The sequence below is a fragment of the Astatotilapia calliptera genome, chromosome 16 (assembly GCF_964374335.1).
Source record: "Astatotilapia calliptera chromosome 16, fAstCal68.1, whole genome shotgun sequence".
NCBI classification, from domain to species: Eukaryota; Metazoa; Chordata; class Actinopteri; order Cichliformes; family Cichlidae; genus Astatotilapia; species Astatotilapia calliptera.
This window is the reverse complement of record NC_137437.1, coordinates 15,993,915-16,021,886: the sequence shown is the minus strand read 5'-3', so window position 1 is coordinate 16,021,886 and position 27,972 is coordinate 15,993,915. Positions and strand designations below refer to the sequence as shown.

The following is a 27,972-nucleotide window of genomic DNA, read 5'->3' as shown; positions in this document are numbered from 1 at the left end:
CATTCAAATCAGTTTCCTCAGTCGTGCCTTCTCATATATATATATGGTGGCACCATTCATTCTTTTTTTAATGATCAAATAATGCAATTAAATGTTAATTTATGGGGAAAAAAACATTTTGCAATAGAAGGAATCATGAGGGGTGTTGTGATCTTTCGCTTGAGTGCACCCATAGACCTTTGTTATTTGTCATTTACACGTGATTTATACGTGAAAGCTGAAACTTCTGTCACCGAAACTCGCCACTGGCCCCTGAGTGGCACAGAAACGCCTCGTCCCACCTTTTTTATCTACCTCAGGTGACGCCCAATCAGAGCAGGGCTCGTGGTCTCACCCAATGAGTATCGAAACTCGTGGACTCAGGTAGATCGCAGGTGTGTCGTAGTCCGGCACTGTGAAGAAGACTCGATCATCCGGGCCAACTTTTGTGAAGTTGGTTAGAGTTATTGAATGTTAACAGCGCTGATATTCACGCCAGTTTGGATTACTGTGAGACTATTATTTAATTTTTGCACTATGAATTTAGTTTTTATCAGACAAGCTGGGACTCTGCTGTTTATTTGCATGATTTTAATTCTTCTGCATGGCTCCAGAGGCGAAATACCTTCTAAACCAATTGCAGCCACGATTTTGCCATCGGTTAAGCCTAATGATGGAGTCCAGACTTATGCAGAGGACCAGAAAAATAATTTACCCGTGTTTACAATGAATTATCCAAGAATCCAGATTCCCTTTGAAATTACTCTTTGGGTGCTGCTGGCTTCTTTTGCAAAAATTGGTGAGTAACAGTCCCATATGTGCCAACAGGTGTGGTTTCTCATCTTGCTGCTCCCTGTGACCTTTTTTCCTCCTCTTTTCAGGTTTTCATGTGTACCACAAGATCACCATCTGGGTGCCTGAGTCGTGCCTTCTCATCAGCATCGGCCTGATAGTGGGCGCTATCATGCACTCTGTTCACGAGGAGCCCCCCGCTGTGCTCACCAGTAATGTCTTCTTCCTCTACATGCTGCCCCTAATTGTCCTGGAGTCAGGCTACTTCATGCCCACCAGGCCTTTCTTTGAGAACATTGGCACGGTTCGTTTCAAATCAGGCACTGTTTCTCTAACTCTGGTCAGCTTCCTGCTCAACTTTGACAGTTTTGTTGCTGTTTTCATGCAGGTGTTCTGGTTCGCCGTGGTGGGGACGCTGTGGAACAGCATTGGCATCGGCATCTCTCTGTTCGCCATATGCCAGATTCCGGCCTTTGGCGTGCAAGACATCAACCTCCAGGAGAACCTGCTTTTCTCTGCCATCATCTCGGCCGTGGACCCCGTGGCTGTGCTTAACGTGTTTGAGGACGTGTCTGTGAACGAGCAGCTCTACATCGTAGTGTTCGGAGAGTGCCTCTTCAATGATGCTGTCACTGTGGTGAGTGAGCGGACTGCTATTTGTTATTAAAACACTTGACTGTGAGCAAGGGGCAATTGCAAACTGTTCTTGTGTGTCAATTGTTTTGTTCCAGTGACAAATACACAGCCAGGTACCCAGCACGGCAGTGCAGTTTACTCTTCTGCATGTGCTCCACAAAGAGTATATATTTAGCATTTTACACTGATTTAAGAATATTTTTTGCTATTTCTCTCTATGTCACAGTCTCATACATGTAGTTTCCTGTGGAGACCATTTCAACCACCACCCACCATTTACAGACATGGTTAGGCATTTAATTTCATGACTATTACAATAAGCTCAGGTTTCATGAAATACTGGTCATATTTGTGTTTTCCCTTCTCTTCTCCGGGTTGCATGTACGAGGACAGAATGTGTGGGAGAGAACCGTCTGTGTGCTGGCAAGATTTCTAAACAGAAATTACCCAGGGAGGAAAAACTGAACTAAGGGAATGTTATACACATTAAACAAATGTGTCTATAAAGCACAATTCAGTCCGTTTGCTCAGATGCTGTCAAACCAGTTTCTGGTCGCAGTTACATTTGTTTGTGTGGGTTTGTCCACATGTAGTTTGTCCACAAACTCAGGGATTTAATAAACTCAGAGGAAAGACTCCCACAGCCATAAGAAGCAAACAAAACTTCATTTGCTGTTAATGTTTTCTCCCAAACAGAACAATAGTCTGACCTTGTTAATCTCAGAACTAATCTTTTACAGACAGGCCTCTTTGTTAGTGGTGGCTTTTCTATGTGCAAAGAATCTTTATTGTCTGTGTCTTGAACTGGATCTGATGGTCTAGCAGAACTTTTTCCACTTCATCTTGCATTTAAGTCGTTAATTATCTGCACACGATGATCCCTTTTTATCCAGTTTTGGTACACGTCATGCATTTAAAGTTTAAAGCACTCAGTTTTGAGAAATGCAGTGAAATGGTGTGGCTAAATACGCCATCGGGTTCATGCGAGTCGATGTTAGTCATGTGTTTTCATGTAGCAAAAGCTTCATACTGCCCAGGCAGGAATGGTAGATTAAGGAGGAACAAAGCTGGTTACTTTACCTAATGCACCTTTTCCATGACTCAGTCAGTATGTTTGGTGAAAATCTGATTATCAAGTTGCAAACAATGCAGAGTAAATATTTCCAGTAAATCACTCTTATCTGGAAAGGCGTCATTAGAGGCCACAGCGCCTGACACCACACCTGACCTCTGACTAGCATATGTGGGATATGGTGCATAGGTGCAAAAAAGAAAGAAAGTGTGCATATTTATTTATTAATTTTTTAGGTGTTGTACAACATGTTCAGCTTTGTTGCGGAAATGCCGGTGGTGGAGCCGGTGGATGTGTTCATTGGAGTGGCGAGGTTCTTCATTGTGGGGCTCGGTGGGATGGCATTTGGCATCCTGTTTGGCTTTGTGGCAGCCTTCACCACAAGATTCACCTCCAAGGTCCGAGAAATCGAGCCACTCTTCGTATTCATGTACAGCTACCTGGCCTATCTGGTGGCAGAGCTGTTTGCCATCTCATCCATCATGGCGTGAGTAGGTTTTATAACATTTACAGAATTAAAGAAAGAAAGAAGAATAACACAAATTTTACCCAAATACTCCCCACAAACCCTCTGTGCCCATGTGCTTCTGCAGCATTATAACCTGTGCCCTCACCATGAAGTACTACGTCGAGGAAAACGTCTCGCAGCGTTCCTGCACGACCATCAGACACGTGATTAAGATGCTTGCCTCTATCTCGGAGACGCTCATCTTCTTCTTCTTAGGGGTCGTCACCATCACAACTGACCATGAGTGGAACTGGGGCTACATCCTCTTCACGCTGCTGTTTGCTTTTGTATGGAGAGGTCTGGGTAAGGAAATGACCGGCGTTATCTGTGTCGTGTTAAAGCTCAGGTTTTTGTTTGACTGCAGTTATCTAGTGGAGCAAAGGCTGAGAGCTACTGCTGCTACATGTGCAAAGAAATGCAAGGAAGACAGAAAGTGCTGCTAAGAAAATAAGCTGTGAATGTAAAACTGACAGGTAATCTTTTAATGTTGAATCTAGCCAACCAATATTGAGCCCAGTATGTCTTCTCAGTCTGTTTTGGTTTCCACCAAAAACCACCAAAACTTTGGTCAAAAACCGAGAGCTTAATGTTGTCAAAATGCTTGTTGAATCTGAAAGGAAATGTCCAGACTTCTCTGCAGATTTATCTCTACAAACAGAGTTTTTGGCAACATAATATAATATGCAGAACAGCTTTAAACTTGTTGATAATGAAACCTCTGATATTTTCTTGCCTCTCCCTCTCAGGTATCTTGGTGTTGACTCAGATCATTAACCCTTTCCGCACCATCCCATTCAACATGAAAGATCAGTTTGGTCTCGCATATGGAGGTCTGCGAGGTGCAGTTTCTTTCGCCCTTGCCTTCACGCTTCCTGATACCATTGGCCGCAAGCAGCTCTTTGTCACTGCCACCATTGCAGTTATCCTCTTCACCGTCTTTCTTCAGGTAAGGGAACATCTGTGTAGGTATATTTTTAAGTCTGTATGCTCTGAATAACTTGAATGAAGGTGTTATTTCTTTTGTCCCCGCAGTGGAATGAGATAGAAAACGATTTTTTCTTTAAAATCACATTTAGGAGTGAGACAGAATCTTGGTGAGCTGTTTGGTGTCATTTATTTTTGTCCAGTTAAAAAACAAACAAACTGAGACCCGATTCAAAATTATATGTATTATATACACTGATAAACTCAAGCTTTTAATTTCTAATCATATACACTGTTATCCTTAGAGAAGAAATACAGAACATTTATTGTATGATATATAAAATGCATGTATGCATCTGAACTTTTACCTTCCAAAAAAGACATTTTACAAAGTTCAACCTCATGGCTGCTAAAATGAGGGGAAATTACTTTGGTTCTAAACTGTGTCTCTTATACTTGTAATCAAAAGTTTACACACAGTCATTATGAGCATGAATGCCATTATAATTTTGGGCATTTATTGATTTCTTTGAACTCTTCTTTTTCCAGGGTGGAATGATTGTACAGCACACATCTTTATTGACTTAAACAAATAAACAATAAAAAGGATTGGCTGCACAAGTACATACACCTTCACTAATATTTAAATGCCCATTACAAAGTTGTACGTCGACCACTTTTGGTAGCCATCAACAATTCTAGCTGGATATTTGATCACTCTTCTTGGCAGAGCTGGTAGAGATCATTTAAATTGTTGCACAGACCCGGCTTTTAAGTGTAGTCCACAAACTATCAATAGGGTTGAGGTCTGAGCTTTGAGGAGACTATTCCGGAAAGCCCGTTAGCCTCCTTTATCGATCCATCCAAAACCTGTTTTGATGTCTGTTTGACGTCAAAGGAGCTTGCAAAGAAAAGCGTCTGGACTTCTTTAAGTTACTTGAAGACGTTTCACCTCTCATCCGAGAAGCTTCTTCAGTTCTAAGGTCAAATGGTGGAGAGTCCCAGATATAAACCTAGTGGGAGTATCCCCCCCACAGAGGGACAAAAGGACCCCCTGATGATCCTCTAATCGCCTGAGCCAAGGTGTGAAACTGGGTGTGGGTCCCAATCAGCCAGAGTTTCCGGTGAGTTCATTGTGAAACCTGGCTCCACCTTATCATGCGAATTCCTGAGGTCAGATGGCCCAGGATGTGAGTGGGCGTTAAGGCGTCTGGGGAGGGAACTCAAAGCTGGATTATAGATGGCAGAGAGTTGGTGTCGTAAACCACCACCTCTGTTCAAAGACGGTCGCTCACAGTGGACATAGATGGCTTCTTTCAGAGGTGAAATTGAGAGGTGAAACGTCTTCAAGTAACTTAACCCTTGTATGGTGTTCGGGTCTGTGAGACCCGTGTTCAGTTTTTTTCAAAAGAAAAATTAAACAATTAATTATTTTTTCACGTGTAAATGTGTTGTGTCTTTCCACTCACTCCACTTGATTATAACTGATTTATTTATAACATTTTATATAAAAGAAAAACGAGAAGCACATTAATTCATAAATGTGATCTAACAAAGGTAAAGGGAAAAAATTAACCATGTTTGCTGTTCATATGTCTTGTAATTGGGATGAAGTAAACATCTGTTGAGTAATTTAACATAAAATTGTTTGATAGTGTTAATTTGGAAAGCCAAAACTCTAGCGGGTCCACCAGACCCATGAACACTGGCTGAGTAACAAAAATACGAACACCACACAAGGGTTAAAGAAGTCCAGACGCTTTTCTTTGCAAGCTCCTTTGACTACGATGACCTGGATGACTGAGAACCTTCATAGACATGTTTGTTTGGCATCATTTTCCTGTTATGAAACCCAGTTGTGTCTAAGTTTCAACCATCTGTTGATTTGAGCTGAGGTTGAAGAATTTGGAGGTAGTCCTCCTTTCTTAGTCCAGCCACTTTGTGCAGTGAACCGGAACCACTGGCAGTGAAACAGCCCCAGAGCATGATGCTACCACCACCATGCTTGACAGCTAGTACAGTGTTCCTATGTTTGGAAGCCAGTGCTTTACTTGTCCAAACATGCCTCTTGTCACTGTGGCCAAACACTTGTCCAGGAGCCATTTGGCCTTCTGGAGGGATTTTTAACTATCAGTCAAACTTGAAGGTGTTGATTTTGGAGTAGGGGCTTTTTTTTTATCGGTCAGCACCCTCTCATTGTGTCTCAACGCAAAACTTCCTTCACTGTAGAGAGTGAAGCAGCCATTTTTTTTACAGCCATTTTCATTTCGTGGCAGGCTTGAGCCTCAGTGGTTGTTCCTGAACATCCTAAATAATTTCATCTCATCTGAGGATGACAGTTTGGGTCTTCTTCCAGACCTCGTCGAAGCTGTGACACATGTGAATAACTTGACTTAACTTTAATCTGCTGCTTTTTAGAAATGAGAGACGTTTCTAACTTGTAGCTGTAGCTACAACTACAAGTTGTAGTTAATAACTAATTTCTTGTTTTTCAAAGGGTGTGTATCCATGTATGGGTAACCCTGGAAAAAGAAATTATTAAAATCCCCAAATTACCATAACATTCATGTCTATGATGAGTATATGAACTTCTGGCCACAACTGTATCTACAACTCTAGTGTTCGAAGTAATTTGTGTTTTTCTTTTTTCCCTCTTCCCCACAGGGCATCAGTATCCGACCTCTGATTGAGTTCATCAACGTCCGAAGAACAAACCGCAACCTTGAAACCATTAATGTAGAAATTCACTGCAGGGTAAGTCACAGACTGCATGCATGTATCGGACAGTACATTTCTGCGCACGGTGCTGACAGATCGCGCTTTGCTCGCAGCTCATGGAGCATACAATGGCAGGCATAGAGGATCTCTGTGGGCAGTGGAGCCGCTTCTACTGGAAGGACAAGTAAGATTTTTTTGGTGTCGCGGTTTAATCTTTTGTCAGTAAATTAGCAGATATTGCTCATCAGATCTAATGAGTAGTGAATAATACTGTATGATTCACAGTAACAACAATAAAACAAACCCTCACAAACCCTCCTCATTCCTGCTTCTTGTTACCACTGTTCTTTTATGCCACAAACACTGTATGCGAAAGTTTGAGTCCATCTGATTTGCAAAAATTCTATATGTCAACTTGTTTTTACTATTGACTATTTACTATTACTCTGCTTTCATGCATACTTAGCAACTGATCAGCAAAAAAGGGCTTTCTGAAGGTTATTCATATTAATACTTTATCTACAGTCTTTCAGGCAGTTCAGCAGGATGCTGATGTCAAACTTAGAATACATAATTAGGCATAATTATCTGCAACTGGCTGAAAATACAGTAACTCAAATGTGTTGATGGGATGCTGGGAAAGTCCAGTAGCACCACATATACAGATAAAACATACCTCATAATTCACAAAAGATTCTTTACATTACATGCCTACACAAATTTAGCGGTTTTGACAGTTTGACTGATATGCAAATTTCAAAGCTGAATGTTTTAAATAATAAAGCCGGTAATGCCTTATTTTTCTTGTTGTCCACAACTTGCATGAAAACACCAAAAACTATATAAAAACCGTCCGTGAAATTCTTCTTTCTCTCAATGTCAGGTTTATGAAGTTTAACAACAGAATCCTGCGTAAGATCCTCATCCGAGACAGCAGAGCAGAGTCCAGTATTGTGGCGCTCTATAAAAAGCTAGAGCTGCAGAATGCCATGGAAATCCTGGACACGGCGTCCGGAGACATCAGCGCTGCTCCTTCCATCGTCTCCCTCTCGTACGTATGACTTTTGCACTGATCACATCACTCTCCCTTCTACCTGTCAAGACCAAATGTAGAGCTACTAATGATTGCTTATTCTTTTCTAAAATCAAGCGAGGAAAAGAAAAGCTCTTCTAAACTCCAGAAAAAGTTCCTGGCTGCTGACCTGAGGAACATCCACGACATCCTGTCCAAGAACATGTACAAGATAAGGGAGCGGGTAAGATGAAGAAAGGATCTTTGCTGTATGCTCTTTTTTTGGTTTCTGTTTAGTTTGTCTGTCACTGTGTCAGAAAGTAGCTGCGAATTTTTAATCAAATACTGCACTTAAATAGTTGATTTATGCTTGTGGTAGTTCTTCCACTTTCTTTTCACTTTGGAGCAAATGTTGTGCTTAATCTTTGCAACATTTTATTGAAATGACACTAAAGGCCTATACAATAAAAAAAACTATACCTATAGTTAAACAATAAACTCATTAAAACAGCAAACTAGTTGGAAGCACCTGTCATATTTGACATGTTTGAGTGCTGAGCAGAAGGAGGTGAAGAACAGAAGAAGCTGTTTAAATTCCAGACAGGTTAATATAATATATAATGTATAAAAAGCTTCCTTTTTACAATAAAGCAATTTTTGTATCTTTGATTCATTTAATTACTTAATCTGAATTATTACATTTTGCTGATATACTTTTTGCAGTTTGAAATGTTAAGATCTGTACATGTCATTCATTTTTACATCAACGTTTCTTTAGTTGGTGACGGATCTCTTCAGTAACGATGGAGCAATTTCCAGCTACACTGACATGAATAATACACAAAAACTATCACTACCATAGTTTGATGTTAGCGGGTTTTTTTGTTTGTTTTTTTAATATCAATGGTTATTTGTAGAAAATGTAATTTAATGTATAAGTTTGCCATTTGCGTTTTAAGCGTTGTCATTGTCAACTTTTGCCAGATGACGGCACATCTCAGAAGTGTGAAACTCGAACCTTTGTTTGTTTTGCATACATGGTAACGTAGTTCAGCATCAGCTTTGCACATGCTCAACTGCTTAAAAACGATTAAAATCCCCGATAAAGATGACTAAAATAAAGCCACGTGCAGCTGCACCTCTTTGCATTTTACTTGAAAAACATGAAGTTTGAAAAATGTCCGTTAATTTGACACAAACAAGAAAAGCACCCCTCGATGTTGTTCTGTTTCTCATACCGACGATCCCACCAAGTGAAACTCGGTGCTGTTTTGCATAGCCACAGGCAGTGGCCAGCAGTACTTTTCCATTAGTGGCATGACATCGCCCTTTTAACAGACTCTTTGATGCTTTGATGGAGTTTCTTCTGTGGTTTCACAGTTTATCACATAGCTTTATCAATAGCTCCTTGTTTCAAGTCTTTTTTTCACATATTTGTGATTCTTTCACACTAAACTGACGTCACCGTGTCACTATTAATTTATTTTTAAAATGCATTATATTTGATAAAAATGCTAACTGTAAACCGTGTTGGCTTCTGGTGACATCATACAGGCCCATAATATTGTCATGCGACCTCTTTATAAAACACAGTGGTGACCTTTGGAGGGTTTTAAAGGCAGCTGTGTTTGTTTTTGGTTTAACTAATGGCTGCAGGTCAGAACCAGGGGTGGGTTTACTGCATGGAACAGGTTAAGGTAGCAGTCCACATACAGACACCTACCCCTGCCTCAAACAGGTGTTTCCAGTTTTGGTGGCGTAACCTGAGCTTTAAACAATGCAGTCCCCACTAAGAGAGTCTGAACCGTCCATTCGTGGGAACCTCTGTTGTCCCAAGTCCCTGGCATTGACAGTGGTCATGGATTTTGTTTATGGAGTTTTTAAGTCTATGTCTTCACTGTGTGTTTTCCGTGTGTGGTTCTCTGACTTTCTGTTATTTGTAATTAGATAATTAATTTATGTATTTGGACTTAGACGGTGGCATACAGAGGAAAACATGCTCTGCCCAATGACAGCCAGACCAGAGAGATACTGATCAGGCGCCATGCCACCATTCGACGAAGCCTCCGACCTCGTAGTTGTCAGTCATCGGTAAGCTACCTTGCCCAATTTATTTGTATTATTTTAATTAATTATTTATTTTGTTGGGAGCGTGGGTTGGGATTTTCGGTACATCCCCGGGGTCTTAATTAGAAGTACTTTGGGCAAATAACAGTCACAAATGTTCTTTTTGAGCTGATTATCTCACACATGAAATTCAAACACTAGATTAAATGTTCTCACCACTTTTCAACAAGTTTTTTCCCCATTGTTATTCTTAGAACGTGCCCAGGACACACAAGTATTTCTCGCTTCCTGCTGGAAAGAGTCTGGAGTCAAGATTTGATGCTGCGAGGTGGCACTACACAGGTAAACTGAGATTATCTTTGAAATCCCTTAACACAACCTTACCCTTCATATAAATGAGAATAAATGATGAAAACGTCACTTCCTTACAAAGTTTGGAATTTTTCAACCTGATTCGAGCCTTAATTCATCAGAACTGAAATGAATTGTCTTTTCTCAGCAGTGTGCACAGAACAAATGAAGTGCTTTGTCGATAATTCATCTGAATCTTAGGAGCGGGACTCCCTTTACAATTCTGTCTGTATATGAAACCCCTGCACTACAAGCTGTTTTCATTTTCTTGTCCCACTCTTCCTTTTTCAGTTCATCTCACTCTCATTACTACAGAGAGATCTGTCTGGCCCGGAAGCTGCCGCCAGTCCCCCTCCGAGACCTCCCCAAAACCGCTGCCTCGATTCTTGCTTACGCTATCTGCCATTATCTACTAGAAATGGAGTCAAATATAAATGAGGATGTGGTCCAAGCTAGTAAATGATCTCCCTGGTATCAGAAAACCACCCCCAAAACTATTAATAAGACTTTGTCAGTCTCATTAATGTCACAGTATGTGTCTCCTGAAAAAACAGAAACCCCCTCCCCAAAACAGAGCGATGTGCACATATAAGAATGAACCAAAAGGGAGAGCTTGTAGATATCAATCTACATTCAAGACAGCAGCTTGACAACTAGATTTTTATCACAGAAGCGTAACGTTCGTGGTTCAACAGCAGCTTTAAGAGGCTGTTCTTCAAAATGTCGAGTTTTTACCAGCAGGTTATGGCATGAAATTGAAAACAGGTTCAGGTTAGTTTGTTCTTGTGGTTAGATTTGTTCTGCAGCAAGCCATCCATCCTACCATGTACACTCTCAGTGCAAACACAACAGACAACAAATAAGCATAGTACAAAATACTGGAAACAACAACTAATAATAAGCATTGTGTAACCCACACAGTAACAAAGCTATAATTTGTCCATTCGACCAATGGCAGCTAGAACAAAGCACTTGTAATGCTCATTTGAATGATTTGTACCACTTTGTTGGTTTCTTGAGTGGCTGGTTTGTGTATTGCTAGAATTTGTAGGATGGCATCATTTCACCTTCCTTTCATAAAGGTAGGTTCAGTGGATCCTTTGCTAAAGGAAACGATTGAAAAGCACTGAAGCCTTTTTCCTTATGTTAGGGTTCAATTCAAGCAGCAAGGCTTTTTGAGGACTTATCTGTGATCCTAAATTGACTGTAGGAATAGATGTGAGTGTGTGTGGCTGTTTATCCTCATGGGTTAGCTCTATGATGGTCGCAGAATTGGGCTTCAACCAGATGAATGAAAATGGATGAATAATTTACCCACATTATTCGTGGACAACAAAACTTGAACAGTTTTGCCTTCCTCATGAAGCGTATAAACCGGCACTTGTCCAACACCACTATGAGGTCAACATTTATGATGTGAGTGCAAACGCATTGCCATGAAATGTTTAGCTCCACGATCAGGTCAGCATCTGATTTGTGAATCAGCACAGGTAAGGTTTAGGACATTGACTTTACCTGTACTTTGTGATTGAGTCTACTTGACAAGTTGTTGGTATAGTAGTTAAACATAACCATGTTGTCATAGTGAGCGTGTTAGTATGAGTGTACTTTACCATTTTATTTTTTGTTTTCAATCTCATCCCAGATGATCATGAGACCCTATCAGAAGTTGCCTACCCATCTCAACGCTCCCGGTTTGGCAAGCCCGCACGCTCCTCCTCCTCCAAAGCCATGATACCTCTGCACAGGCTGGGCACTCTGGAAGAAGTGCCATCTACTGATGTTCTGAATGAAGAGAGCAGCAGTACGGGGGAGGGTGTGTTCAGGACAAACTCCTCCTACAGTGATTCCCGCGTGCCTCGTCCTCGCCGCTTAAATTCCTCATTTGATGATAACAACAGTTCGGTGGACGACTTAAGAAATGTTCACGAAGAAGACGGCGTAGAGCAGGTGGGGCAGCGTCAGCCTTCGTCTCCAGCGCCAGGCTGGGAGGCTGAGTCCAGAGAGACCACGGCTCGAAACCCTCTGCTCAGGCGGCCTCAGTGGAACCCCAAGAAGAAATAAAAGTGGTGCAGCTGGACTGTCTCCACCTAATCAAGCAGCTGGAAGTTTCTGCTTATGACTGTAAGCTCAAATAACTTTAAAGACATTTAGAATAACATTGAAGGTCTCTTCATTACTCATTAGAGGTAAAACGGTCTTCAAAATGAGCCAAAATGGACTAACGCTTCAGTGTCACACTCCTCAGAAGCACAGTGAACTGTAGCAACTGTACTGTAAATAAACTGTGAGACTTTTTACACATGTACTTATTTTAACTAGTCTTAGAAAATAATTTTAAATGTCTTTTTTTCTTCATGTAGGAGTTTTTAAATGTGGAAGGTGAGGTTAATTAAACTATGTTATTATACATTTGCCCTTTGTGTAAATAGGATAGTTTTTTGTATTTTATTGTCTGTCTTGTGTGATAGTTACATGACTGAAGATGTACATTTTGTGTGTATATAAATGTTTTTTAGTCAAACAAGCTGTTGCTGCGCAGTACAAAGTACTTTTTGAATGCCTGACAATGATAGTCCCTCTGGCCCAGCTGCTTTCCTTTATTCTGTAATAAATTTTCTTTGTTGAAAGTTCTTATAAGTTTTAAGGTTTGTGACACTGAATAAAATGATGTCAGATATTAAAAGTGAATGTTTTTAATATGGTTAAAAAATACAATTCAGGAGACAGACACAAAAGTACAAACTGTTTATTTGCTGTAGCAGTTTTTTGGGCCTTAGTGTGGCAGGTCCTTCATGGAGCCTAGAGATAAATGAGATAAATGTATAAGAGAGCGTTTCCGATTGTTCCAGAGAGGTGCACTATGAAGGAAGTTCAACACAGCCAGGCTTTCTCTGAGTTAGCTGGCTTGACAAAACCTATGATGGCGGTTATTAACTTTGTCTGCCAAGTCGGACTTTCTGCTTCAGGCTCCGTGTGCAGTTACATAAAAAGGGGTGTTTCACATGTCACATGACACTCATCCCGCACAACAGGATCCCTGTGAGCGCCACCTACTCCAACCAGAAACGACATCAGATGATGACTGACTAGTGATGAACAATCTATAAACAATACCAACATGTAAAAGTGAAAGACAAGACAGGAAATGAATGCTGCAGAAAATCTGCTTATTTAGTGCAGAGAGTGGTAGAGTACACATTTTAATTCAAGTTAATTCTTTTAATATTGAGTGCACTCTCATTTCTAAAGTGATGGCTGCACGTTAGAACTGTGAAACTTTTCAGTTTATTGCTTGAACAGGTAACCTTGTTCTGTGTGCGTGAGAGAGTAAAAGAGGCTAAATAGATTAAAACCAAGTATAAAAAGGTTGACATTTTCTGCATCATGAATGCATGCACAGTGACATTGAGTTATGTGTTTCATCTCACTTCATATTACACCTCTCTGGCTCTGGTGATGCAAGTAAACCGGTGTTGAAAATAATGTTATAAAACTTAAAAATAGTGAATAACAAATATGCATTTAAGCCTCTAATTAGGTAAATTAACAAATCTCTATTCTTTATGATCAGTCAAAGAGGAACATTAGATCAGATACTGCTATAACGACCATTTCGGATACTTTGCATTAGAATAAAAAACAAAAAAACCCATTGAGGTAAAATGTGTAAAAATCAAACTCATACCAAAAATGTAATAGCCTGCCTTTGACAGTCATCTTTTTAATTTTTATTTAATGAATTAAGTATTATTTCAATTAAATCACCCTCCTCTTCGGGCATGTAGTGCAGACCTGCTTTCATCAACTCCAGCTAAATTGCAGTGGTTACAAAACTTCATTAAAAACAAAGTCATAAAAATACAGTCATAATCCAGTAGTTTGTGCCCAAAGGTTGCTGTCAAACGTCAGCATTTTGCAGCAGTGTCTTCATTCCTACAGTGCACGTGACTTTTGATTCACCTGTCCCCGAGACGAAGACTTCAGTGCTGGTGTGATTGAAACGTCACAATATTTCCACCCTGTGATGTCATCGCACCAACAGAAGGGCTATCCTGTTTAAGAATAACACGTTCGAGTTGGCTTCACCGTTCCCTCGAGGAGTCTGCTGTTCATTGTCCCAGCTGGTCTCCTGCAATTAAGAGCACTTCTTTGTGATTTCAAAATTCATTTAGAGTTTCTGAGTTTGGCTGTTTTTGTCATCTCCCTCGCGTCCCATTTGGGAATTCTGATGAGTAGTAAAGCCACAGCTGCGAGGGCCAGCACCACTCCTAGACTTGGGGGGCCGCAAGGGCTGAACTCTTGCGCCAAACCAGACAGGAGAGGAGCCAGGATTCGACCCACAGCTGTAACTGACTGCCCGGCTCCAATCAGAGTCCCGCTGGCCTGGACCCCGCCCCTCTGCAGCTCCAAATCTGTGATACATGTCCGTCCGATAGTGGTAGAAATGGCAAAGAAGGTGGAGGTGAGCAGCACTTGCCAAACATTCGGCGCAGCAGCATAGAGGAAAATAAGCGTACAGGTGAGCACCGTCGAATGGAGCAGTAAAGCGGGCATGTTGTTCTTATACAGCTGCGTGACTGGCCCCACCAGGAACCCAGCCAGGGCCCCTAGAGTGCTGCTGTAGCTGATCAGGTAACCGGTCATTTTTGGTTTGAGTGAAAAGCGCTCCTCCATGGCCAGAGAAAAGTTACTGTAGTAGAGCATGATAGCTATGGCCATCAGAAGACGCACAAGGAAGAGGTCCCACATGTCAGATGAGGCCACTATGTGGATCCTGGAGCCTACTGAGGACAGCTGTTTCCAGACTGGCTGAAGAAAAGACACATCCCTCCACCTGAAACCACCTTGATGCTTTCCAGGAGATGTAGACTCTTGCTGCGTCTCTGCTGTCAGCAATGGGTGGTGGCTATTTGTATGAGAACCATTCTGTACAGATTTACTAAAGTGGTTTTCGTGATACCCTGCACTCGTGTCGTTTCTGCAGACAGCGTCATTACGGTCAGCCAGAGTCTCACTCTGTGGTATCATCCATACGAGGCCTGCAATGACAGACACGCTGTATTGACATACATTTTAATTTTTACCTTCATGAACTCAGTTTATTAATCTCATTTCCCAACTCACCAGCATTAATAATGAAGATGGCTGCACAAGTAAAAGAGGATGTATAAAAGCCTCCTTCACGCTCAGTTAGGTAGCCACCCACCACAGGGCCCAGGATGAAGCCCACGCTGGAGGCGGCATTGAAATGTCCCATCACTAGAGGGCGCTCTGAAGCAGACACCAGGTCAGACAGCAGAGCTCTGCAGATGGAGAGTGAGTGCTTGAACAACCCTGAAACAGAAGACACACTGAGAAGAGGCAGCAAAATAACAGTCTACTTAAAAGGCTCTCAAGCCACACAACTGTTATTACTTAATCTAAGATTAATTTATTAATCGGATTATATCTAATATAGGTAAGTGGACGTGATAAAATGTGCTGAAACCAAGGTGCAGAGAGCCCTGCCGTTTTCTAATGAAACTAAGCAAACAAAAAAAGCTGCTAAGCATTTATATTTCTGAGTATATGGTAGGTTTGAGTTCATAACATGAAGCTTTAAAGCTTGGTCAGTGGAAGGATGCTGATAAATATCCTTCAATGCAGGACACTGGAGATTATATGAAGAAAAAAGCAAAACAAAACCTCAGGCATGTTATGTAGAGCTGTGAAAAAGTACTTCACCCCTTCCTGCCTCCTGCATATTTGTCACACTTACATGTTTCAGATCATCAAACACTAGAGGTGGGAATCACCATACATCCCACGATACGATATTATCACAATACTTAACGCACGATACGATATTATTGCAATTTTTTTTTTATATTTTGCGATATTCAGATTCTGTACATAAAGGTAAACTTTATCAATATTCATTTTATCTAATATCAAAGTCTCGCACTCAGTCTTTCTCTCATTTCAGTCAGTTTTATTGTTGACAAACTGAACGGTTTGTATTACAGTCTAGTCCAACTTAACTGAATGCAACCATCTGGTACAATTATAGCTATTCTGAACTATGCAATTTATGAAAACTATGCAGCCCCTTCAGCAACTGAAGAATTTGAAAGTAAAATAAAACAAAATATAATTTTACATTAAATAAAAAAGTTTTAAACTTAATTAAAATAAAACATGTCTTAAATTAAAATAAGTAAACTGACATGTTTATTGCTGCCAAAAAAAAGTTAAACACATTTGGACAGTGAAGGAATGTCAGGATTCTTGCTCAGAAAAAGGATCAACATGCTCTGAAGTCAGAGCATGTTCCAGTCCACAAAAACTTTTTTTGCAACAAAGTATCGATTTCTGCTGACCCTGTATCGATACGTTATTAGCAAACAAAATATCACGATACTACACAGTATCGATTTTTCCCCCACCCCTATCAAACACAGTTTAATATTAGACAAAGATAACCCCAGTAAATGTGAAATGCAGTTTTTATTCATTGAGGGAAAAAAGGTATGGGATAAATCCTTTTCTAAGGTATGGATATGTGACTTGGCTGATAAACACCAGTGATGCGCCCCTTTGAGGTTTCCGACTTACCCACAGGTATCCGTGCAAGTACAAACAAAGCGATGCTGGTGGACATCCCCAGCAGGCCGTAGCCTAGAGCGCTGAGCTGCAGGCAGGTCAGCAGAGAGTACCTCCGACCCACCACGTCGCTCCAGCTGCCCTGCCAATCACACAGAGGAAATGAAACACAACCACAGAAAAAATGTAAACGTTTATAATTCCCGAACTCATTTTCAGCGGTGAGATGACGGATATTTCCACAGCCCTGCCAAACATCTGAAAAGAGGGAGTTGATGCTAAATTGCTCGAAGATTCATGACAAATACTGAAAAACCGAAACAAACAGAAAGCAGACAAAAATATACCAAATTAAATTCTGTTTCTGATCTGTGAATGTTAGTCTGAAAGATCAGCTGACTCGAGAAATATCCTAAAACGCTGCATTTCCTCCATCGAGGCTGTCACACAAGTCTTTATTAGATTCTCGCCCTCTCTCACACACGCATACAAGCATCTGATGAAATAACACAATTAGGGCCAGTTGAGATGGGTGGGATTATCATAGAGACCCAGCTGTTCACATATCCCTACATTTATCAGGAATCAGCCGGTCTGAATACAGGAACTAACAGATGACTCCTTATCTGTTTAATTTGTCCCATGACCCCTGAGAATTTAAACCAATTTCAAGACCTTTGGATGGGCAGGAAAGCTGCGTGTCCAACTTCAGATACGACGCTTATTGTGTGGCATTTGAATGTGGTTCTGATTTGATTTTTCATCATGGCACCCAAAGGACTGCACAGATAAAACAAAGTCTCTCCCCCAGTATTCAATTAGCAGTGGAGAAAAAGGGTAAAAATCTATTTCTGTGTGTATATAAATTTGTACAACTGGGGCTAAGTAGGAGTGCCTTGTGTGTATGAAGGGATGGAGACTGGGTGCATTGTGTGACCTAAAACAGACAGGGTTTATTGTTTTCATGAAATTCCAGGGATGACAAAGAATGTCTCGACCAAAATGGTTGCAGAGTTAGTACTTACAACTATAGTGCTCGAGAAAAGCTGCAAGATCCCATACGTAGATCCTGCAACAGAAGATTTGCTCAAGTTTACATTTTAAATATAAAAAACACAGAGCAGACATCGCACGCGCTGAGATCCAGTGAGTCTAATGCCACTTTTTGCAGATACTAGACATAACTTCTTTTTTAAAAAACATAAGCAGACAGTGACACATGGGGAAATTTAGAAATATTGTGTCAGAGTTTTCCCCAGCATAGCGACTCTGAATCCAGTGATATCTGCAGCATAAATGGCACAGCGACATCACAGCTGTGTAGAGGAAGGCCCAGAGTCAGGGTAAGTCTTTACAGTAAATCACTCTGTATATACACTACTGCACTGGCAACTTTATTAGGTATGTCTACTTACTAGCAAATATGTAATCAGCCAAACTCATGGCAGCAACTCAAAGGCATGTAGACATGGTCAAGATGACCTGCTGAAGTTCAAACTGAGCACCAGAAAAGGTGATTTAAGTGACTTAGAATGTGGCAACTGTCTTGAGGGTTTACAGAGGATGGGCCGAAAAAGAAAATATCCAGTGAGCGGAAGTTCTTTGGGTGAAAATGTCTTTACACCCTGTCTGTCTGTCAGAGGAGAATAGCCAGACTGGTTCAACCTGATACTAAATAACCACTTGTTATAACCAAGTTATGCTGAAGAGCATTTCTGAAAGTATAAGACTTTAAGCGAACTTGAAGCAGATAGGCTACAGCAGCAGAAGATCACACTAGGTACCACTGCTGTCAGCTAAGAATAGAAAACCAGGGTAACATTTTGCACAGGTTCCTCAAAATTGGACAACAGTTCAGGTGGTGGTGGATAACACACCACGTCATGAAGTTCAAATCATCTAAAACTGGTTTCTTAAACATAGCAATGAGTTCAGTGCTCTCAAATGACCTCCACAGTCACCAGATCTGAATCCAATAGAGCACCTTTGTGGTGGAACGGGACATTCACAGCACAGATGTGCAGATTTTGGTGTATTGTGCCAAGACAGACCAAAATCTCTGAGGAATGTTTTCAGCTGCTGTTGAATCTGTGTCACGAAGAATTAAAGCACTTCTGAAGGGTAGTAGAAAAGTGCACCTAATAAGGGGCCTGATGACTATGGCTATTATTATTCGGCTCATCTTTCAACAACACAAGGTCCTGACATACTGCTAAAAAACTATTATTCAATTGATGTATAACAATAAAAATAATCACAGAACATGGCACTGGGACATTCCCATATTATATTGTGCATACAGTGTGCTGAAGTGAGGATTAAACAATATATTATTGAGAGTGTTTGTTTGATTGTTTTGTCACTTGTAGTCTCCACAGCCTTCCAGTCTGCTGTAGATTTATTCACTTTTGTGTCACTGTAAGGTTGGTGCTTGCAGTACACCAGCTGCATAATTTAAACAAATGTATGTTATGTATTGCGGAAACAACATACCTACAATACCGGCCACAGTGGGACTTGCTCCAAGAGCCTTCACGTGATGGCTCAGCAGTGGGATGATCATGCTCACCCCAAACAAGTCCTGTAAAGAAATATGGAGGAACAAAGGTGGAGTGAGGCCGACAGGAACATGCAAATCAAACATGGTGTCCAGCATACAGCAGTCTGTGGCCGGATTCAGCAGCCACGTAGAGTTGTTGCTCATCCTGTTTTTCCTGCACCGCTGAGATCAGAGCAGCTCTCCGAGCCAAAATCTTGATTGAAGTCACACAGCAGCTCATACAGTGTTCCTGACCCAGTCCATTACAGAAATTACTTAACCTTCAGTAGCTTTACTGTGCCAGTGCTGCACAGTGCCAAATAAATCTGAGCTGACTGGATCCCTCTAGTCATCTCTAATTGGATGCTTGTTTAGCCAGGTATGACAAAGTTATTTCTCTAAGGCACGACTACAGGCGAGCTCTTAAAATAACACCTTTAGAATGATCTAGACTTGTAGATCAACTTTGCATTACAGTACTGACAGCGATGCTTTGAAGAGGTAACGCCAAAAACATTAGGAAATACCTTCATCTTAATTTCTTTTAGTAGCCAAGCATTACAATGGTTATTATAAAAGGTCTTGTAGATACATGACAGCTGTCTCCAGCAAGGATTTCCAAGAGCACCACAGTCGTGCTGAGTCTAATGCTCTATAAACAGACTTTGGACCGACACTGTGCTTAATACATTCACATCCAGTCAAAGCAACTGAGTGCAGAAGCTCTAGAGTTTCCTTTCTTTGGGCTTCAAAAATTATAAACGTGGTGCAGAAGTTAATTTTTCAGTACGGGACAATTATGACGCGTAATAAGGGCTATTGTGAGAGTTTGATTCAGGTTAAAGAGCTCAGGTTTATTATTTGCATGTTGGAAAACTCATTTTAGCTTGCAACTTCCTTGAACTTTTCCCCCTTTATTATTTGTATAAATAATAAATGTCTTAATGTATTCTATTTTTTTGCTAAAATAACAAAAAACAACAAGTAGACATTATACAGAGTTTTAAATATGAAAAGGAAGGGATTAAAAAGCCCCAGCATGTTTTACACCATCATACCTGAGTTACGAAAGCATGACTAGGAAACAGCACACCTAAAAAAACACCGAACTGAGTGGGGTCATCTCTCAGTGAGGCACTCACCATGAAGCCCACCACATAGATACATTTTATAATCCTCCTCCGTCTTCTGTCTTTCAGTAATAAAGTGCTACATTTCTGGTTGATCATCCTCCCGCTTTGACAGCACGGCTACACCCGAGGCGGAAGCGCTCATCCGCTCTAACTATCCAAACAGAAGCGGTGGTCTCATAAGGACGGGGTGATCGCAAGCTTCCGGGTTTTATCTGCGTGAGAAAACGTGTCCGATGTGTAAGCTGGTTGTCTGTAAATAAGACTATCGAGTTTTCGACCTACGATAAACGTGACTTTTTAAGTCTGGGTTCATTTAAGAGTTGCTGAACCGACGCGTTGGCTGGTCTGAAACACCTATAGATGGTATAACCCACTGACGTCACAAAATATGAGCTTTCCCCGTCATTTTTCCCAATAATTTGTGGAAAATCATAAAGCGTTTTTATTTATACCTGTTTAGAAAAAAGGTTTAGCCTTTATCTTAAATTATTTTAATTTGTTTTGCATTTGTTATGTTGTATATTTGTTATAGCTACTAAAAAACGGCAGATATTTTCAGCACTGTAGATTGTAGTCTAACCCACCTAATGTTGTTACTTAACTCACAGCAACACTGCGTCTCGTATCGGATAGATAGTATTAACAGTGTCGTAGAGTTTTGTTGAAAGATGTTTAGACGTTATCAGAGAGGGAGGTTTACTTGTACGCCACCTGCTGGGGTTTCCAAAACATTGCAACAGACACTTCAGCAGAATTTAAATTAACGTTTAAAAAAATGTGAACGAGAGACCTATTGACCTATTAGACAACGTCTGGCCAGAATGAAGAAGCTAGCTGGTAAAGTATGCAATTCACTATATGTAGTCATTAAATTCAATAATGATTGAAACTTGACTATAACTTATTCAAGTTTCCTGTAATATTTGTAAGTGTGCTTGGATATTACTTTGGTAATTAAGCATTGTTAGTTGCTATATTTCCATATAACAGCCTTGCTCCCACCTTATTACCTTATTATTAGAGTGCCACCAAAAAAATCGCTATAGATCCATGTACAGATAGATCTATATACATGTACATGGTTACATAACCTACAAACTTTTCTAGCACATTGTGCAAACATAGACTGGAAATTGTGCTCAGAGGCTTCCAAAACGTCAAAAAACACCCCCAAACCAAAACCAGTACATATATATCTATATATTTAGGTTTCAGACAAGAAATAATGATATCTGATAAAACTCTGATTTGAACTTTTGATCTTTTTGATGCTAACACACATACCGAACCTTTGAGTGAGTGTGGCCTGGATCACATCAGTGTGTAAATTAGACAGAGTCCCCTTATAGTTTTACTGCTAAATATTCCCCCCAGATGCTAAACCGGCACTTCCTCTCAACTCACACTGAGCATGAATACAACAAAATTATATTTCCGAAAACATCAGTGGAAGATACATTTTAACTTACATTTTAGCACAGTTAAAAGAAGTAACCGTGTTATTTACTTTTACATTATTAAAGGCTGCATATACTTTTTATAATTCCAGTGTAATAGAAAAAATGAGATCTGTATCAAAATGTCTAAAACGATGAAAAAAATAGTTGCTTTAAAGAGTTTGTGTGACCTCCTTTGTGTGATCGCTTCAATTTGTATAAAGTAATTTTTAACTTCCTATTGTGTCTTATTGCATGAGGTCTGGTTAGTAAAAGTCATTTTTATATAGATTATACTTGTATGAATCAACTGAAAATCAGCAAAGAAGTTGCATGAAAGGCTTCATTTACAGTAATTTGTAACACTCTGTTGGCGTTAGCCACTGTTGTGTGTGTTTATGTGTGTGTGAGTGTTGGGGGAGACTTTACTCCTCTTCTGTCCTTTCGGTCTCACCCTGCCCTGACATTCCTGTGCAGAGACTGGGTGTCCAGTTGCCACCGGTTATTTTGGTGTTAATTCCTTCCCTTCATACTCTCCAAATGCTGCACACACTCTGCTCCATAGTAGAGTGAAGCAGCCGCTTAGAGCCAGAAACCAAAAATAGCACAGGGGTAGGGGGGTTCAGACCCCAGTGGAGGATCTAAAGGTGTCACATGGACAACTTTGTCGCCCCATAACACAGACAGAGAGACGGGAGTGGTGTTAAGGTCCAGCAGCCCAACAAAACCTAGCTGAACTTATCTCACTCGCTGGATATAACACATAACAAGAGGAGTGACTGGATCTGACTCAGCTTGTCACATGCACTAGTTGGAGGGGAAAGTCAGACTGAGTGTGGGCATCCTGTAACTAAGTGGCTGATCAGTCCTGGACCATGAAGCTTAGAGTGGCGTTGTTCTTCGCAGGGCTCTTTGGGGCGTTGGCAACTGTGTTCATCCTTCTCTCTTTTGGAACCGATTACTGGCTGCTGGTTTCAGAGAGCTGCCAGTTAAGGCCTAATGAATCTGCTGGCCCAGGTGGCGTGACCATAAAGGTGAGTTTTTGACCTTAGAAGAGAGTCCGGTATAGTTTATTTTAAGCTGAAGATCAGGTATGTGTTCATAGCTTTTACTGTTTACATGTGAAGTCTGTGGAACCAAAGAGAAAAGAGTTGTTCTTCCTTTAAGACAAGAAATAAATCCAGCAGATTGTTGTTTTGCACCATATTTAACCTCTTAAAGGTGAACTGTGTATTTCCAGTCTATACAGGTTAATGGTGGATCTTTAAATTCAAATTTGATCAGTTGTTTCAATAAGTCTTTCAGTAGTAGGATTGCAGTGTGGAAAGGCATCCCCGTAGGACCTACTTGTGTAATAAGACACTGTTTAATGTGGCGTGTGTGCAGCTATGTAGTGATTGAGTCACCGAGTGTAACATTTGGCCCCCTATGATTGAAATACAAATACCAGCAGTCTCAGTTAGTGTATTAAATATCACCGACTAACAGCATACTTAAGTTTTCAGGGTTGGCACTGTTGCTGGAATCAAGACATGATGGCAACACAATAAAACCAACATGTTTATATATACAGATATAGCTGCCCTGTATGTCAGCTATTTGGCCTTCTGGCAACTCCAACCTTTCAGCCTGGATCACTTTCCTTATTTTTGCAATCATTTGGCCACACACTTACTCTGCATGACATCCCTATGTCCTTGCTTTAGAGCCTGGTGAGTTGGATCAGTGAGTCATTATCTCACTCATTCATGGCATATCCAGCTTGATGTCATCCATGTTGAGGAGGTGGTTCGTGGTTATATTCGTATCCACTCTGGCGGTGAGCTGGTTCAGGGGGTAGAGTCCAGTGAGTTTTTCTCACTCGTTAGACTTGTTTGTGCGGTATCACACACCTTATTTTGTGTGACAGTTTGTGTCAGTGTGCTTGTGATAGCGTCTGATGCCTATAATTGTATTTTGACACCTCTGATTTATCATCACCTGCCTGTGGAAACTTAAAGCTTTGAGTGAGAACCATCTGCTTTCCTTTAAAAATTGCAGAAAAATAAAATGTTTCAAATGTTTTGTAAGGCTAATTTTAAAGCCTGGCTGGATACGGCTGATGTCATGAAGCCTGAAGCCTCAAGATTCTTCCCAGCTCCACTTTCATTTCCCTGAGAGCCATTCAGTGAGCATCAGTGAAGAGCTTGGTCTGTTGGCCTCTACACACATTTGGCACCAATTCAGTTTTATTTATATAACCCCAAATCACAATAACAGTCACCTTAAGCAGCTTCATATTGTACAGTAAAGACCCTAGACCCTAGAAGCCCAGCTAAGTGCGCTTGCTGGGCTTGACCCTTGATCCTTGACCCTAAATATATTAACCACTCTGTAACACTTTGGCAGCAGTCTGAGCACCTGCCTCACATAATTTTGACACATCTCTTATATACTTTAATCCATCAGCTAACAAAATGGCGTGCATACATATCTGTCCCATATTTGTAAAAACCAAATGGTAAAATGGATGATAGCTTTTCTACTCTTATTGAGCACTCAAAGCATATTTTATTACCCAGTCACACACATATTCATCAAGCACTTCTTTATTCCATGCCTAAACTCCATGGAGCGATTCAGGGTTTGGTATCTTGCCCAAGAATACTTTAATATGCAGGCCGGAGGAGCTGGGGATCAAACCACCGACCTTCTCACTGGCAGCCCTCCCACTCTACCTGCTGAGCCTCAGTCATCCACTCCGCACTTTATTGTTCTTCTCCATTTCAGCCTGGAGATGTGGTGCTGGAGGGCAAGGGCAGTAGTGATGTCACTCTATACCACGAGGGTTTTTTCTGGAGGTGTTCCTTTAAAGGCGACATGGAGGATGACGACCTGCTGAAGAGACTCTGGTTCAGTAAGTAAGACTTTATATTGCTTTATTTTGAATTTGATTAAAGTTCATGTCTAATGTGCTATATGCACTATTTGTAAAACCTTTTAACATCCAACAGTTTCCCTGTGACCAGTTTAGGGGTTTAGGGTTACAGTGACATCCACACACTTTTTTGTGGTGCGTTTTGCCTCTTCGGTACACAGAGATTTGATCTGAAAACTTCTTGCTTAATAAATTTCGGCCGCTCTTCCACTTTCTTCACTCCCAAAAATGAATTCATAGACAGAAATGTCCAGTAATTTAATGCCTTTGTTTATGTTGTTTTTGTTTTTCATATTTAGAATTATTTTGACCCCCAAAAAAGTCTGACCTTGTGAATGTGAACTGGGTAGTTGTGCGTAAAAATGACTAGAAATACGAGAGAGGAGATTTCAATTGTATTTCTATTGTTATTTTAAAATTATGAATAGGGCTAGTGAGCCTGTCACATCCATGACACCAAACAGAACCCTGGGCTTTAATTAGTCCTGCTGAGACAATCCTTTGCAGGTAAAAGGCAAAATGTAAAGACAATGTGAGCACAAAAAAGAAAAACCAAAAGCTTCAGGTAAAACAGAGAATACACTGGGGGAAAACACACACTGTAAATGGGGACCCCCCCCTCCCAAAATGGTAACAATTCACATGACTAAATAAGCATTAAAAGAATAATAACCCAAGACATCGGCTCGAATGAAACCAACACAAGTGTTCAAAACACAAGAATCTGAACTTTAGAAATTAGACTAGGATACAGAAAAAGCATGAGCAGTTCCACGGATCATGACAGCAGAGTGAAAAAAATGAGGACACACAAACAAGAAAGATATTCTTGCATTTTTCTTCTGAAACTGATGCTTGTTTAAGTGCAGTAAATTGCTCCCCTCAGATGTTCTGCTGCCACCATCACATGACAGCTCTACGACCGCACAGTTTTTAACATGCTGCTGCTATGGCTGTTAATATTGTATGACAGCATAGCCGTAGAAGCCCTTTCATGTGACTGTTTTAAGGCCATGCCATGTGATGTTATTCGGTTGTTTTGTCAGGTGATTTTGTGTCATCTTTTTTTTTCCAATGGCGACTTTGAATGGTGAGCCATTGTCAGGAATAGCCTCCAGAAAGAAAAGGGCCTCGTGACGATCTGTGGAATTTCATATGTTGGGAGCAAAGAGCAAGAAAAGAGAGACAAAAGCACTTGCATTGTACTTTTGTAGCATAATTGCTGAAAAATATACATGTAATTAAATTAGATAAAGTCACAATTTTGGGCAAAAATTATTTTTTAATGTTGTTTTGTCTGTTTAGTTCCAGTGCTGAAGATTATGTGCAAAATCTGCAAATTAGAGCATTTTCCCAGAATTTACATGAAAATATTCAAAACAAATTCCAAAATGTAACTCTCTCTGTATTTTCTGCAATACACAGGATGCATTTGTATCTAATTGCTAAATAATTCAGTTAATTTGTTTATGCGGGTCTAGTGTGGCATTAGGTCAGGTATGCCACAAGCCATCCTCAGCTCAGCTTGATACATTTGTGTGAGTTGGCGAGTTACATAAAAAGCTTCAGCTACTTCAGCCTGCCTGCAGTTGCTGCTCTCACTGCAAGCCACTTTGCAACCCACCGCCAACTGCTCACTCTGGCTTTTCCATATATGCTCGTATAGACAAATAGAAATGATTTCTCTGCAGATGTAAATAAAAATCAGTATTTTTCTCTTTCTGTTTGTAGCCAATCAGCCTGACTCAAAAGTATGTATGCCTGCCTACCTCTTCCCATTCCCTGTGTCTCGTCAGACCCACAATGCCACAGAGTACGAGTCTTCCATAAGTAAGTATTTATTCACATCTGTGTTTTTTATGTAGTGATTTCATTGTTTAGTGTCACAGAGCTGATTAACATCCCTCTTGTTCAGCTTACAGAGGTTTCTGGAGCGTCTTTATGCTCATTGCTGTAGCAGCTGTGGTGATTGGCGGCTTCATCATCATCTGCGCTGCTCCGTTTGCCGGCCACCGCTTGTATAAAGCAGGGGGTGGCCTCTTTCTGATAGCTGGTAAGTAAAAACCAGGTGACACTGTGTTTGTTTGTTTTTTTTTACACTGCCAGCATTTAAAAAAAGAATTCTGACTAAAGCAATGACATGAAATGTACAACTCTTTTATTTTTTCCATGGTTAAATAAAGTTTAAATAAATAAATAAATAAAATAAAACTAATCAAAGAGCTCTAGCTACAGGTGGATCTTCAGATGCAGATGTTTTTTTAAAAACAAATAATAGGCTAATGACATTGAGATTTAAAATGAAACCTGTACAATTCTGCTTCCCCACAAATGCAAACATAATTTACTATAGAACATGTACATGTCTCTCCCACAGACGGTTAGATTGTTGATCTTATTAATCTGATTTGAAGCACATGTTGTCAAATCTCACTACCCCTCTCCACACCTCTAGGTTTTTTCCTGCTGTGTGTGGTGGTGATGTACGTACTGTGGATGCAGGTGTTGGATGTGATAGACCTTTACATAGACCACCAGCGTGCTCTGTGTTCAGACTTCCGTCTGACCTTCAGCTACGGTCTCTCCTTCATGTTTGCCCCAATCGGCATCTTCTTCTGCCTCCTGGCCGGCCTTCTTTTCCTCCTCATCGGCCGAACCATCCAGATTCACTCCCAGTGACTTACCAGCAGTAGAAGAAGAGCCCGAATGTCGGGATTGTATGAGGGTTTTATACTTTTCTCAGTCTTTCTGTCGTGTAAAAGCTGGAATCGGTTTGGCAATTATGTGGCACATGCTTGAATATTTTCAGCTGTTGTTGAGCTCGTCATGCTCACTCAAACCTGAGTCATTTTCAGCTCAGCTAAGATAGCACGGAGACTGCGGAGGACCCAAAACATTTAAAATGAAAAATAAACAAGAAATTTAAAAAATGCACGAAAATGAATATTAAAAATAAACCGAGGCGCTAATTTCTGAAATGTGCCATAAATTAATATTTCTGCTGGTCTTCTATTTATTTACCCTTCTGTTAATTTGTCTGCTTTCATATTTAATATTTATTACTTATTTAATTTCTCTTGTATTTCTCATATCTATTAATAATGAATATAAAAGATTTTAAATGTATATATAAATTAATTTAATTATCCCCTAGTTTTTTCCCTGAAACTTCCCCCAAAATTCACATTTTCTTTATCAAAGAAAAAAATAAATACAGAAGCAAATGAAAATAGAAATATAATATAAATTGATCCGTGTTTATTTTGATGTAATTCTTAATGCATTTAATGGCACATTAATGCA

At 40.4% G+C, this 27,972-nt stretch overlaps 3 protein-coding genes across 4 annotated transcripts; 2 read left to right on the top strand and 1 right to left on the bottom strand.

Annotated features, from left to right (window-relative positions):
• The first annotated feature begins 337 nt into the window (after positions 1–337).
• slc9a2 (solute carrier family 9 member 2) lies at positions 338–12,693 on the top strand. 2 transcript variants are annotated; one of them, XM_026145300.2, is made up of 14 exons: positions 363–489; positions 594–778; positions 861–1,075; positions 1,160–1,408; positions 2,716–2,966; positions 3,073–3,290; positions 3,734–3,933; positions 6,576–6,665; positions 6,743–6,813; positions 7,513–7,680; positions 7,780–7,885; positions 9,616–9,732; positions 9,963–10,050; positions 11,705–12,693. In XM_026145300.2, exons 2-14 carry the CDS (start codon positions 706–708, stop codon positions 12,121–12,123), a joined length of 2,265 nt encoding a protein of 754 aa, XP_026001085.1. In that variant the 5' UTR covers positions 363–489; positions 594–705; the 3' UTR covers positions 12,124–12,693. The 2 variants fall into 2 exon arrangements, with proteins under 2 accessions (XP_026001084.1, XP_026001085.1); XM_026145299.2 differs by having other exon boundaries at positions 338–778.
• Positions 12,694–12,792: 99 nt separating this feature from the next.
• Positions 12,793–20,483, bottom strand: slc67a2 (solute carrier family 67 member 2). The gene is made up of 6 exons (XM_026145301.2): positions 20,326–20,483; positions 19,138–19,225; positions 17,670–17,713; positions 16,657–16,786; positions 15,187–15,396; positions 12,793–15,101 (listed from the first exon to the last, which is right to left on the bottom strand). Exons 1-6 carry the CDS (start codon positions 20,410–20,412, stop codon positions 14,227–14,229), a joined length of 1,434 nt encoding a protein of 477 aa, XP_026001086.2. The 5' UTR covers positions 20,413–20,483; the 3' UTR covers positions 12,793–14,226.
• A 1,941-nt stretch (positions 20,484–22,424) lies between these two features.
• tmem182a (transmembrane protein 182a) lies at positions 22,425–27,662 on the top strand. Its single transcript, XM_026145612.2, has 5 exons — positions 22,425–22,786; positions 24,522–24,648; positions 26,401–26,499; positions 26,585–26,722; positions 27,125–27,662. Exons 1-5 carry the CDS (start codon positions 22,628–22,630, stop codon positions 27,346–27,348), a joined length of 747 nt encoding a protein of 248 aa, XP_026001397.1. The 5' UTR covers positions 22,425–22,627; the 3' UTR covers positions 27,349–27,662.
• Positions 27,663–27,972: the final 310 nt, after the last annotated feature.

Excerpts from the sequence above, each read along its gene's own strand:
- slc67a2 (XM_026145301.2), bottom strand. The coding sequence starts at position 20,412 with ATGATCAACCAGAAATGTAGCACTTTATTACTGAAAGACAGAAGACGG. Across the intron at positions 19,226-20,325 it reads TCTATGTGGTGGGCTTCATG|GACTTGTTTGGGGTGAGCAT; the intron begins GTGAGTGCCTCA and ends ATTTCTTTACAG. Across the intron at positions 15,102-15,186 it reads CATCTTCATTATTAATGCTG|GCCTCGTATGGATGATACCA; the intron begins GTGAGTTGGGAA and ends CTGTCATTGCAG.
- tmem182a (XM_026145612.2), top strand. The coding sequence starts at position 22,628 with ATGAAGCTTAGAGTGGCGTTGTTCTTCGCAGGGCTCTTTGGGGCGTTG. Across the intron at positions 22,787-24,521 it reads CAGGTGGCGTGACCATAAAG|CCTGGAGATGTGGTGCTGGA; the intron begins GTGAGTTTTTGA and ends TCTCCATTTCAG. Across the intron at positions 26,500-26,584 it reads AGAGTACGAGTCTTCCATAA|CTTACAGAGGTTTCTGGAGC; the intron begins GTAAGTATTTAT and ends CCTCTTGTTCAG.
- slc9a2 (XM_026145299.2), top strand. The coding sequence starts at position 451 with ATGTTAACAGCGCTGATATTCACGCCAGTTTGGATTACTGTGAGACTA. Across the intron at positions 1,076-1,159 it reads TCTTTGAGAACATTGGCACG|GTGTTCTGGTTCGCCGTGGT; the intron begins GTTCGTTTCAAA and ends GTTTTCATGCAG. Across the intron at positions 3,291-3,733 it reads TTTTGTATGGAGAGGTCTGG|GTATCTTGGTGTTGACTCAG; the intron begins GTAAGGAAATGA and ends TCTCCCTCTCAG.